Here is a 12,374-nt window from a genome sequence, read left to right as displayed (position 1 = left end):
GAAAAGCAATGGATTGGTTAATTCGTCTGTTTGTAGATAATTTTGGGCACCCATCATCTGTCATTTCCCCCAAAAAGTTCTCAAAGGGCCATCTATTACTTGATTTACCCCACAAAGCGTAGTCCAGTAATTAACAACAACAATAATCACACAAGATGCAGGTGACACGCCCCCACCTAAGAGCCAGTCGTACACGTTTATTCAAGCAGGTTGGACTGCATTACAATCTCATTCCGACACCTCAAGTCACAACAACGAACGTTGAGAACATTCAGTGCATATGGAATGTGTACCCACTCCTGTTCAAAAACCACTTTTTTTTTGCAAAGTAGCAAAGTGAAACCAAGATGAATTATATCGAAACCTTTTTTACCATTTATGTGACCTGAGCCCATACAACTAAATTTAATTTTTTAAAAAACAAAAAAAAGTACTTTACAGGTCGGTGTGGACTCCCAATGTTGTCTATTATGTTAACCTAAGTACAGTGGCCACTTTATTATGTAAACACTTCAGTGGCAGTCAGTGTAAAAAAAAAAAAAGAATCTGACCACCTGAACCTCCATCAAGGCCAAACAAGCCAAAACATCATGAGTTCCACTCTTGTCCTATAGATGGCGGTAATGATCATTAAAAAGTAGAAGCAAGTGACATATGCGCACACACACAGCAAGCTTTTCTTCATCATCTGTAACTGGCGGGTCACTGCCCCTCCGTTTCAATTGTTTAAATTTACTTTTTAAAATCATTTTTACTATTACTTATTTATACAATTGTAAATGTGTTTATGATAATGTGTGTGTGTGTGTGTGTGTGTGTGTGTGTGTGGCTAGGAAGGGTCTTTGTTTGGGTATTTGGCATCAACGATCTCCTTGAAGGCTTTGGTGGCGGACTTGGTCTCGACGTTTTTGGGTTTGGTGGGAATCTGTGGAAGGGGAAGTGAAGGGAGGACATATCAGTGTTTTTTTTTTCTGTGTCGACCAAAATATGGCTCAGTCTTTCTTTGTGAAAAATGGCTGTCAGTGAAGTGCTACATTATGCTGTGCTCATTTGAAAAAGATTCACTCATCATGGCTTAAAATGCTGGTGAAGTCAGATGGAGTCACGTGAAAGCAAATCATGTACTCAAAGCTGTCATATTTTGCCTAAGCGGAAAAGTCTACGCAGCACTATTTGCAGCACAGAGTTTGCGGCGCAGAACCGTAGCAGTAGGCTAGTAAGCTAAACTCGCCAGGCTTGCACATGGTGTCAACATTTTTATTGCCTATTGTCTGTTTCAGTCAAGTAATTTTAATAATTGAAAGGAGCACTGACAGTGCTCTCTTGTCTGTATTGTATCATCACTTTTCCGTTTTGATGTCTATGCTAAGTTAGCTTACCAACATGTATCTTTTACTTGCCGTTAAGCCATGGCATGCTTTTGCTAGTTGGTCAACCAAAATCTTGACATACCGATGCACCCAAGATGAGGCCTAGTTACTAGTCTCCATGGCGACAGCAACCATAACAAGCTTAGCTAACACAGCTAGCTCCGGGTTGCTATGTTTGTAATGCTAATTTTTGATGGACTCCAACAGTCCAGGGCTATCTGAATATTGTGTGTCACTTTTGTGTTGGGATGTTGATGCTATGTTAGCATAGGCTGTTGGAATTGTCATAAAGTAACGATACCCTATCAATCATTGACAGAAAGACTAATGCTATGCTGCTAATATGAAGCCTTGTTAGTAGTATCCATGGCGCAAGCAAGCTAATGGGACTTTTGGAGCAAAGCTATTGTCACTTCGCTGAAATGTGTATGCAATGTTAGCTTAGCTTTTGTATGTCATCCATCTATTGAGCTGAGCGAAAAGCGGCCCGGCGAGGTGACTACCTGGTTGCAGACGGCTTTCCCGTAGCGCACGAATGTGGCGAAGTGTTCGCAATTAAGCCAGAAGAGATTGTAGGTGAGCTCCTCATCCTCCAGGGCGTCGCGTCGCCGCCTCATCTCCTCAGGGGAGGACGGCTTGTAAGCGTGACGGTTGTTGCTGATCAGGATGTGGACGCCACTGGGGACGTTGACCTCGGACAGCGGCACCCGACGAATGCGAGTGGTGCCCAGCAGCAGGTCGCCACAAAGGGGGAACACGGTTTGGAGAGAGGTGCGGAAGTTGTTCATGAGCTGGCCCTGGTCTGTGCAACACACAAGATGTTTGAAAACCTTTAGAGGATAAAAACACTTCCCATGTGCATTACTACAACGTTAAATCATTTTGCTATGGACGCTTAAAACCATGCAACTATTAACTCATTCAGTACCAGCCAATTCTAGACCAAGTCTGAAAAGACGTTTAAAAAAACGTCTTTGGGAGTGAATGCCACCAATGAATATTTTCGTCAAGTTTTTCAACAGGGGTGGAACAGGCTCCGATCCAGCTTGTCTGTGAAATTCAAGCTTCTGCAGACCGTAACGGTACAGATGAGGAGATGCCACGGAATGGCTGTGATCAATTGGCCCAGCAGTATCGTGAGACAGATCCACCCCTGAAACCCTAGTTGGGCCTATGCCTAATTTGATGAAAGCATTCCACAGATGTGCTATTATGATACCTGGCAACTCTTTTAATTTGGAAAAAAAAAACATGGATTGGACTTCTCTACTCACCCGCCACAGCGAAGTGGATCACATGCTTGTCGTCATCGTACACGCCCCAGTGCGAGTAGCCGATCGGGTACGAGAACTCAATCAGGTCTCCGAATTGGGCTGATGACGCGATCTCCTCGATCTTAGTAAAAACAGCAACAACCGAAGAAGGTAAAAGATGTATGGGACACACCTCAACCCGTGTTCAAGCAGGTTGCGCTGCATTACTACACTGGTGGGAATAATACAACTATGTGCAAGTCACAATTGTATCTCACGTCCTTCAGTAAGGCTGTGAATACCTGAAAGTGTACTCTTAATGTGGGGTTGGTTTAAAAAAAATAAATAAATAACAGCAATATGGAACAGTGATCTCTAGTCCCCGTGGTGCCAGGAAAAAATTATTCACTACAAATAATAGATCTTCATTCATCGCTGTTTGATAAAACGTTCAAAAACGACTGGGAAAATAATGGCATTAGATGTAACATCCTAAATATCAGAGGTTTTGCTCAAATTTGTGTTCAAAATCTAGATATTTATGATTCTTACCTGCGCCTCGAGGTCCATCCTGGACTCCTCTGACAGCTTACCTTGAGGTTGACTTGTGCGTGTTTGAAAAGGGCGTGTGTTGGCGTGTGTGTGTATTTGCAGAGTGTAAGTGTGCAATTCAGGTTTGGGCACTGACAAATGCATGCAACTTGAGAGTAATTAAGACATCGAAAGTAGTTCAAGTAGAAAAGGAGGCTCCATTTTCTTTCGTGAAGTAAGGGTATCAAATGCTTTTTTAAAAATTACTGTATTATTTTTTGTACATATTTATCTTTTTTAATTATTTTACACATTGGTAGGAGAATGTTAGAGATAGAGCTACCATGTAGGAGACAGAGAAGAAGGCCAAAGAGGAGATTCATGGATGCAGTGAGGGAAGACATGCAGGTAGTTGGGGGTCAGAGTAGAGGATGCAGAGAACAGGGAAAGATGGAAATTAATGACAAGCCTGACCTGAAAAGGGACAAGCCGAAAGGAGAAAAAGAAGAATCTTTTTGAATTATTATATCTTTCATATACATTTCACTGCGATTGGCTGGCAGCCGGTTCAGGGTGTCCCCCGCCTACTGCCCGAAGGCAGCTGGGATAGGCTCCAGCACCCCCCGCGACCTGTGAGGATAAAGCGGACCAGAAAATGGATGGCTGGATGGATATCCAGCCATCCATTTCCTTATAACGTCAGAGTGATTCGTCATAAGTAATTTGCCTAAAGGCTGGTAAAATTGTTGCGAAATTACCGTCTTATGTTTAATTGAGGGGCTCGCCATCGCTACAGCTGGCTATTGTCCCCCCCCCCCCCCCCCCCCCCCCCGTGAAAATCAATCCCGCCTTGCATCGTGCAACTTTGCATCATAAAAAGCGGCACGTGAACACGGCGCCGCAGGAAAGCTGACATGTCGGCTTGCAACGGTGAGTTGCTCGCTTGCTGGTAACCGGCAGACCGACATGCACAAATAGTAAGTCATAAGTTTAATCATTCAAAACATTTGTTTTATTTTGGCGACGATATCAAAATGTTACCTCGATATAAATATGCTAATTGCATCATTACATTGCTAATGTTACTCCTCAAAATCGTGACACTGGAATGGAAAAAAAAAGATTCCAGTCGAGATGCTATTCCCGTAGCACCAACACTTTTGTAGTCCATTTATGAGCCACAACAAAATCACACAAACGAATGAAGAGTCGACTTCTGGTGCTGCGTTCAATGTCTTTCGGGAAAATATTAGGTTTTTCTGCCGCCAATGAAATGTGAGTTGTGGAGAAGAAAACAGTTGAATTAATATACAGTTTATATTAATCAGATCATTTAAATGAAATATTTAAACTAATTTGTTATTTTTATGCAAACATTTGAGCATAAAGCTCTAAAATATATCGATGTTCCGAAGTCATAAACGTCTCAGTGGATTCTGACGCCTTATTCTTACGTGACAATGACGTCTAATGTCGACGACCGTCGGTGTACATTGTCCCAACCAGACCTGGCATTACAAATGTATTATCCTCACTATAAATACTCCTAGTAATTTTTATTAAAATAGTGCTTTGGAAACGAATTATGTCTCCGTCACTGACTGAGAAACGACGTGAGTACCTAAAAGACAAACGGAAACTCGAGTAGCGATCACTCCAGTTTATGTTTAACTTTCCACTTCGTTGTTTAATTGTGAGTTTATTTTTTTAAACTTCTCCGGCGAATCAGTCGCATTGTTATGGATTAATTTTTATTTTTAGATATCTTGTGTGATGTTTCCGTTTGTGGAAAAAAGAGTGTTTTCCGTGCAGTGACAATGAATTCATCTTCATTTTATTCTTCTTGGTGCCAGCCGCATTATGTTTCTTGGCCAGTTGAGCGGCATTGGCAGCGGCCTCCTTCCTCAACATCTGTCCGCCTGCCGGCTGATCCTCGTCTGCCTCACAAGTCCTCGCTGGCTGTCCACCTACCCTGCCCTCATGATGGACCACGAGCCTCCTTCCAAACGCAGTCGGAGCGCGGAGGAGAAGAGGAGCGTCAAAGACACGGATGCAAACAGAGGAGGAGGCCCCGGCTTAAGGGGGGGTTCTCGCCCGAGAGACACGAGCCGCCCTGGAAAAGTTTTGAGCGGAGATTTTAAAAGCAAGCACGTAGCAAGGACTATGAGGGACATGAGTGAGTGCAAAGAGGAGATGCTCGGAACATCCTCCAAGGATGCTGTCGGGGAGCCCCCTCCACCGGGAACTGAATCACCTGACCTTCAAGCTCCAATGCGAGGTGAGCGTTTGGAGCACATGGGACATTTCGAACCTTTGTGGAATTTCTAAAAAAAAGATGCAATGAACACTTCAAAGGCCTGGAAATATTTTTCTTTGCATGTCAAATTTGTGCCTCGGCGGAATAAAGGTTGGGAGTCGCTGCTGCCCAGATGGTGGGAAGGGTCGCCAGCTTGCGCCACGGCAATGGCGCCACACAGGGGTGGCAGAGCATTGGACTTGTCAGTGATGTCATACAACATCCTGTCGCAGGAGTTGCTGCGAGCCAACGGCTACTTGTACACTCACTGCCCGCCCGCCGCCCTGCGCTGGTCCTACCGGCTGCGCAATCTATTGGCTGAACTGCGCCACTACGATGCTGACGTGAGGCCGCCGCGTTGCGCCGAGGTTAACCTTCGCCCCACGTGACGTTTGACCTCTGTGCCCCTGTCCCCTCAGGTGCTGTGCCTTCAGGAAGTTCAGGAAGACCACTTTGAAAATCAGATACGGCCGGCGCTACACACACAAGGTACTTTTCCGTTGGAGAGGAGATTTCATATTTTCAGATTGGTATTTATTTATTTATTTTTTGTTCAATTTATTTTTTAGAACTGCGTTAATTTTTTTTAACTTTTTTTGGGGGGGGGGGGTGTTTGTATGTTTTTTGGTCCCTCGCGCTTTTCCGTGAGACTCACTTGAAGGAAGAACATGTGAAAAAGATTTTTGTTGTTGTGACTGAGTGTCCTGCTGTTTTCCGATGTTTTGAGGTTACGAGTGCGTGTACAAGAAGCGCACGGGCAAGAAGCCAGACGGCTGCGTCGTGGCCTTCAAGACCTCGCGCCTGTGCCTGCTCGCATCCAAACCTGTTGAGTTCTTACGGCCGGGCGACGCCCTCCTGGACCGCGACAACGTGGGATTGGTGGTCCTGCTGCGGCCGGCGGGCGCCGGCGTGGATGCCAGCGACGTTTTGTGCGTGGCCAACACGCACCTTCTGTACAACCCGCGCCGGGGCGACGTCAAGCTGGCCCAGCTGGCCATACTATTGGCCGAGATTGGCCGCTTGTCCCGCCTCTCGAATGGCACCGCCCACCCCGTGCTTCTGTGCGGGGACTTCAACTCCACGCCGTGGAGTCCGCTCGCCACCTTTCTCACCAACGGACGACTTGACTACCGCCACCTTCCCATCAGCACGGTGCCAACAAATTCTTAATCAAATATTCATCATAACGGTCAAAGGAAAATTAAAACGATTTTTGAAAAAGAAATTGAAAATGTTAATTTTTCTTTTTTTTGGGAGGGGGCGAAGTGTATATATTTTTTAAAAGTGTGTGCGCACGCGTGCGTGCTTGCAGGTGTCCGGTCAGGAGTATGGTTCTCGTGGCCAGCGACTGTTGGAGAGTCCCATCTGGTCTCCCGCTTTGGGCATCAACCAGCGATGCCAGTACGAGAGCACCAGCGCCTCCGTCACGCCCTCGCACTCCTGCGGTGCCGCCGCCGCCGGTCGGTCATCCCTGCCCCGCCCGCCCGCTGCAACTCCAACCGCACGCTCACTAAACTCTTACGTCGACTTGTCGTATGCATGCAGTTGAACGAGAAATCTCCGAGCTGACTGTGCAAGAAGTCGCCCAACCAACAGACGCCGATAAAGCTTTGAACAGGTTTTGATGCTTTGGTAATTTTTTTTATTCTCGAAATGGAAGGTCTTGTTTGGAATGAGCCTCATCCTAAAAAAAAAAAAATGCAGTTGGTGTTGAGACATTTCTTAAGAATTCAAACTATTGTAACATAAAATGTACTTTCTGAAAAAAAACCTGTGTATAAAAAGTAAGTTAAATATTTTGGTACATTTTCAAAAAACAAAAACAACCCCCCCCAAAAAAAAAAAACAACTCAAAAAAGTTGTATATATTTACCCCCCCAAAAAATTATATTTTAGATTTGATTTTTTGTAAGTCATTTAATTTAGAGGAAAAAAAACGTTGTATAATTTTATAAATAAATTTGGCCATCTTCAAAAAGTTATTTTAAAAAAAGTTTCTGAAAAGGTGCATATTTCCTCAAACAAAAATGTTGTACCAATTTGTGTGTGTGTGTTTGTACACGCACGCTTGCAGTTGGCGTCTGGAGCATGTCGTGCCGCTGCGCTCGTGCTACCCGCCTTGCCTGCCGCCGGACGGGCGAGCTGCCGTCACCACGTGCCACTCACGCTGCGCCATGATGGTGGACTACATCCTGTACACGCCATGCGGTACGTTCGCCCGCTTGCAAGCGGCCAAGCCTACTTTCACCACACGGCACATTGACATGAAATGTTGTACGCGCGTGTCCTCCCCCTGCGCGCAGAGTCGCTTCCAGGCGGGCGCGGCCTCCAGCTGCTGGGCAGGCTGTCATTGGTGGGCCAGCCCGAGTTGGAGGAAGTGAACGGCCTGCCCAACGTTCGGCACTCGTCAGACCACCTCCCGCTACTTGCTCGCTTTCGATGGATGGTCGGCGAGCGCTCGTGATGCCGCCGTGCTAACAAAGGACTATAGTTCAAATGTTGTCATTCTTGTTGTATGTTGGAATTCTGGTGTTTCTCATTTTTGGGCTTGTTAGAACGCTAGAGGTGATCAAACCTTGAATGCTGGGTAGCTTGCATGCTCGCTACTTAGCATCCTTCATATAGAATATAGAAGACTGAATACAAAACCTTTGGATTTTGCCGACAAGCTGCGGTGAGAATGGCAAGTGGAAGTCTCAAAGTGACAAAACATTGGACACTTTCAACCAAACAATGGATACATGAAGATTGTGTGTGTATACATAAATAGATTTTTTAAATGATCTTCCATTACTAAAAGACAAATCAAATAGTTTTTTTAAATAAAAGGGCTTCTGTTCTTAACACAATGCGGTGTTGTTTTTATTGGTGTTTGAAGAGTTTGTTTCCATTTGAATTTACGTATAGCTTGTCTTTGACATACTAACCAGTCAACCACCAGGTAGCCCCCAAAGCAGGGGTTGGGAACCTATGGCTCACGAGCCAGATGTGGCTCTTTTGATGATTGCATCGCAGATAGAATACTGTAAGGCATACTTGGCCAAAAAAAAGACCATGTATAGTAAGGCCTTTTTGGCCGAAAAAAAATCATGTATAGTAAGGCGTTTTTAGCCGAAAAAAATGACCATGGAGAGTAAGGCATTTTTGGTCGAAAAAAAACGACCATGTATAGCAAGGCATTTTTAGCCCCCAAAAAACAACCATGTATATATAGTGAGGCATTTTTAGCCCCCAAAAAACGACCATGTATATATACTAAGGCGTTTTTAGCCCCCCCAAAAAAGACCATGTATAGTAAGGCGTTTTCAGCCGAAAACAACGACCACATATAGTAAGGCATTTTTAGCCCCCCAAAAAAACGACCTTGTATAGTAAGGCATTTTTGGCCGAAAAAAACGACCATGTACAGTAAGGCGTTTTCAGTCGAAAACAACGACCACATATAGTAAGGCATTTTTAGCCCCCCCAAAAAACGACCTTGTATAGTAAGGCATTTTTGGCCGGAAAAAACGACCATGTACAGTAAGGCGTTTTTAGCTGAAAAAAAGACCATATATAGTAAGGCATTGTTAGCCCCCAATAAACGACCTTGTATAGTAAGGCATTTTTGGCCGAAAAAAACGACCATGTCGAGTAAGGCGTTTTTAGCCGAAAAAAAAGGCCATGTATATAAAGGCGTTTTTAGCTGAAAAAAATGACAATGTATAGTAAGGCGTTTTTAGCCGAAAAAAACCCACCATGTATAAAGACATTTTCAGCCCAAAAAAAAACGACCATGTACAGTAAGGCCTTTTTGGCAGGAAAAAAAAAAAAACATGTATAGTAAGGCGTTTTTAGCCGAAAAAAAAACGACCATGTAGAGTAAGGCATTTTTGGTCGAAAAAAACGACCGTGTATAGTAAGGCATTTTTAGCCCCCAAAAAACAACCATGTATAGTGAGGTGTTTTTCGCTGAAAAAAAATACCATGTATAGTAAGCCGTTTTTAGCTGAAAAAAACCCGACCATGTATTGTAAGGCATACTTGGCCGAAAAAAACGGCCATGTATAGTAAGGCGTTTTTACCCCAAAAAAACGACCATGTTTAATAAGGAATTTTTAGCATCAAAACGACCATGTATAGTAAAGCTTTTTTAGCCCCCAAAAAACAACCATGTATGCATAGTAAGGCATTTTTAGCCCCAAAAAACGACCATGTATTGTAAGGCGTTTTTAGCCCAAAAAAAAAAGACCATGTATAGTAAGGCGTTTTCAGCCGAAAACAACGACCACATATAGTAAGGCATTTTTAGCACCCCCAAAAAAGACCTTGTATAGTAAGGCGTTTTTAGCCGAAAAAAAGGCCATGTATATAAAGGCGTTTTTAGCTGAAAAAAATGACCATGTATAGTAAGGCGTTTGTAGCCGAAAAAAACCGACCATGTATAGTAAGGCATTTTCAGCCCCAAAAAAACCGACCATGTATAGTAGGGCATTTTTGGCCGAAAAAAAACGACCATGTATAAAAAGGCATTTTTAGCCAAAAAAAACGACCATCTACAGTAAGGCATTTTTAGCCGAAAAACAACGACCATGTAAGGCATTCATTGTTCATGCATCATTTTCAATCATGCATCATTTTCAATCATTTACCCTTGAAACATTATACTTTTGAGTGTCAGAATTCTTGATTATGAATATCAGTCACAATAGAAAAATGGGTTCCCATGATCAACGTTTACGGAACCCAAATTTGTTCTTGTGGTTTCCCATTGGGTAATCCGACGGAACCGAAAAACGGTTTCCATGAATTTCCGAAATCCTCAGGCCTGCTACTGAATTATTTAAATTTTTGCAGCATTTGTTTATAGTTGTATATATATGTTGTTGTTTGTGTTATTATCATATGCAATTTAATAAGTAGACCATTTCAGAATTTGAAATTTGGGACTCTCTCAATGCATAACGGGACTCTTACTTTTCTGATCAGCGAGTCCTGGGACTCGCTTGCCGGTTAACTGTAAAATTATCACTGCAGAGATTACCGCTTTTTCTGCACTCACTGATTGACTTCATCCATCCATCCATCCATCATCTACCGCTTATCCGGGGCCGGGTCGCGGGGGCAACAGCTTTAGCAGGGAAGCCCAGACTTCCCTCTCCCTAGCTACTTCTTCCAGCTCTCCCCGGGGGATCCCGAGTCGTTCCCAGGCAAGCTGGGTGACATAGTCTCTCCAGCGTGTCCTGGGTCTTCCTCGGGGTCTCCTCCCGGTGGGACATGACCGGAACACCTCACCAGGGAGGCGCTCAGGAGGCATACGAATCAGATGCCCAAGCCACCTCATCTGGCTCCTCTCGATGTGGAGGAGAAGCGGCTCGACTCTGAGCCCCTCCCGGATGACTGAGCTTCTCACCTTATCTCTAAGGGAGAGCCCGGACACCCTGCGGAGAAAACTCATTTCAGCCGCTTGTATCCGGGATCTTGTTCTTTCGGTCACGACCCATAGCTCGTGACCATAGATGAGGGTTGGGACGTAGATCGACCGGTAAATTGAGAGCTTCGCCCTTTGGCTCAGCTCCTTCTTCACCACGACAGACCGATACAACGTCCGCATCACAGCAGACGCTGCACCGATCCGCCTGTCGATCTCCCGCTCCCTCCTACCCCCACTCGTGAACAAGACCCCAAGATACTTGAACTCCTCCACTTGGGGCAAGATCTCCTCCCCGACCCGGAGGGGGCACTCCACCCTTTTCCGACTGAGGACCATGGTTTCAGATTTGGAGGTGCTGATTTTCATCCCAACCGCTTCACACTCGGCTGCGAAACGCTCCAGTGAGAGTTGGAGAGCCCCGTTTGAAGGAGCCAACAGCACCACATCATCTGCAAAAAGCAGGGATGCAATACTGCGGCCCCCAAAACGGACCCCCTCAACGCTTCGGCTGCGCCTAGAAATTCTGTCCATAAAGGTTATGAACAGAATCGGCGACAAAGGGCAGCCTTGGCGGAGTCCTACCCCCACTGGAAACGATTCCGACTTACTGCCGGCAATGCGAACCAAACTCTGACATCGGTGGTATAGTGACCGAACAGCCCGTATCAGGGGGTTCGGTACCCCATACCCACGAAGCACCCCCCACAGAACTCCCCGAGGGACACGGTCAAACGCCTTCTCCAAGTCCACAAAACATATGTAGACTGGTTGGGCAAATTCCCACATACCCTCGAGAACGCTGCTAAGGGTGTAGAGCTGGTCCACTGTTCCACGGCCGGGACGAAAACCACACTGCTCCTCCTCAATCTGAGGCTCGACTTCCTGACGGACCCTCCTCTCCAGCACCCCTGAATAGACCTTACCAGGGAGGCTGAGGAGTGTGATCCCTCTGTAGTTGGAACACACCCTCCGGTCCCCCTTTTTAAAAAGGGGGACTACCACCCCGGTCTGCCAATCCAGAGGCACTCTCCCTGTTGACCACGCGATGTTGCAGAGGCGTGTCAACCAGGACAGCCCCACAACATCCAGAGCCTTGAGGAACTCCGGGCGGATCTCATCCACCCCTGCGGCCTTGCCACCGAGGAGCTTTTTAACCACATCGGTGACTTCAACCACAGAGATAGGAGAGCCCACCTCAGAGTCCCCAGGCTCTGCTTCCTCCAAGGAAGGCGTGTTGGTGGAGTTGAGGAGGTCTTCGAAGTACTCTGCCCACCGGTTCACAACGTCCCGAGTCGAAGTCAGCAGCGCCCCATCCCCACTGTACACAGTGTTAGTGGTGCACTGCTTCCCCCTCCTGAGACGTCGGATGGTGGACCAGAATTTCCTCGAAGCCGTCCGGAAGTCGGCTTCCATGGCCTCACCGAACTCTTCCCACGCTCGGGTTTTTGCCTCGGCGACCACCGAAGCCGCGGTCCGCTTGGCCAGTCGATACCCGTCAGCTGCCTCTGGGG

At 45.9% G+C, this 12,374-nt stretch overlaps 2 protein-coding genes across 5 annotated transcripts; one reads left to right on the top strand and one right to left on the bottom strand.

Annotated features, from left to right (window-relative positions):
• Nucleotides 1-158: 158 nt before the first annotated feature.
• LOC127591921 (phospholipase A and acyltransferase 1-like) lies at nucleotides 159-3,336 on the bottom strand. The gene is made up of 4 exons (XM_052052222.1): nucleotides 3,176-3,336; nucleotides 2,645-2,765; nucleotides 1,874-2,172; nucleotides 159-925 (listed from the first exon to the last, which is right to left on the bottom strand). The coding sequence occupies exons 1-4, from the start codon at nucleotides 3,317-3,319 to the stop codon at nucleotides 830-832; spliced, it is 660 nt and encodes a 219-aa protein (XP_051908182.1). The 5' UTR covers nucleotides 3,320-3,336; the 3' UTR covers nucleotides 159-829.
• Nucleotides 3,337-3,974: 638 nt separating this feature from the next.
• angel2 (angel homolog 2 (Drosophila)) lies at nucleotides 3,975-8,297 on the top strand. 4 transcript variants are annotated; one of them, XM_052052161.1, is made up of 9 exons: nucleotides 3,975-4,131; nucleotides 5,008-5,432; nucleotides 5,562-5,794; nucleotides 5,870-5,939; nucleotides 6,178-6,602; nucleotides 6,763-6,907; nucleotides 6,996-7,068; nucleotides 7,525-7,658; nucleotides 7,754-8,297. In XM_052052161.1, the coding sequence occupies exons 1-9, from the start codon at nucleotides 4,121-4,123 to the stop codon at nucleotides 7,912-7,914; spliced, it is 1,677 nt and encodes a 558-aa protein (XP_051908121.1). In that variant the 5' UTR covers nucleotides 3,975-4,120; the 3' UTR covers nucleotides 7,915-8,297. The 4 variants fall into 4 exon arrangements, with proteins under 4 accessions (XP_051908121.1, XP_051908120.1, XP_051908122.1 ...); XM_052052160.1 differs by having other exon boundaries at nucleotides 7,522-7,658; XM_052052162.1 differs by lacking the exon at nucleotides 3,975-4,131 and adding an exon at nucleotides 4,606-4,767 and having other exon boundaries at nucleotides 7,522-7,658.
• Nucleotides 8,298-12,374: the final 4,077 nt, after the last annotated feature.

This window comes from Hippocampus zosterae, chromosome 19, assembly GCF_025434085.1.
Source record: "Hippocampus zosterae strain Florida chromosome 19, ASM2543408v3, whole genome shotgun sequence".
Lineage (NCBI taxonomy): Eukaryota > Metazoa > Chordata > Actinopteri > Syngnathiformes > Syngnathidae > Hippocampus > Hippocampus zosterae.
This window is presented reverse-complemented; position numbering and strand designations above follow the sequence as displayed.

Coding starts and splice junctions, on each gene's coding strand:
- LOC127591921 (XM_052052222.1), bottom strand. CDS start 3,319: ATGCATTTGTCAGTGCCCAAACCTGAATTGCACACTTACACTCTGCAA. Junction 2,766..3,175: donor GGATGGACCTCGAGGCGCAG/GTAAGAATCATA, acceptor GTTTTTACTAAG/ATCGAGGAGATCGCGTCATC. Junction 2,173..2,644: donor GATCCACTTCGCTGTGGCGG/GTGAGTAGAGAA, acceptor TGTGTTGCACAG/ACCAGGGCCAGCTCATGAAC.
- angel2 (XM_052052160.1), top strand. Junction 5,795..5,869: donor TGCGCCACTACGATGCTGAC/GTGAGGCCGCCG, acceptor CTGTCCCCTCAG/GTGCTGTGCCTTCAGGAAGT. Junction 6,603..6,762: donor GCCACCTTCCCATCAGCACG/GTGCCAACAAAT, acceptor GCGTGCTTGCAG/GTGTCCGGTCAGGAGTATGG.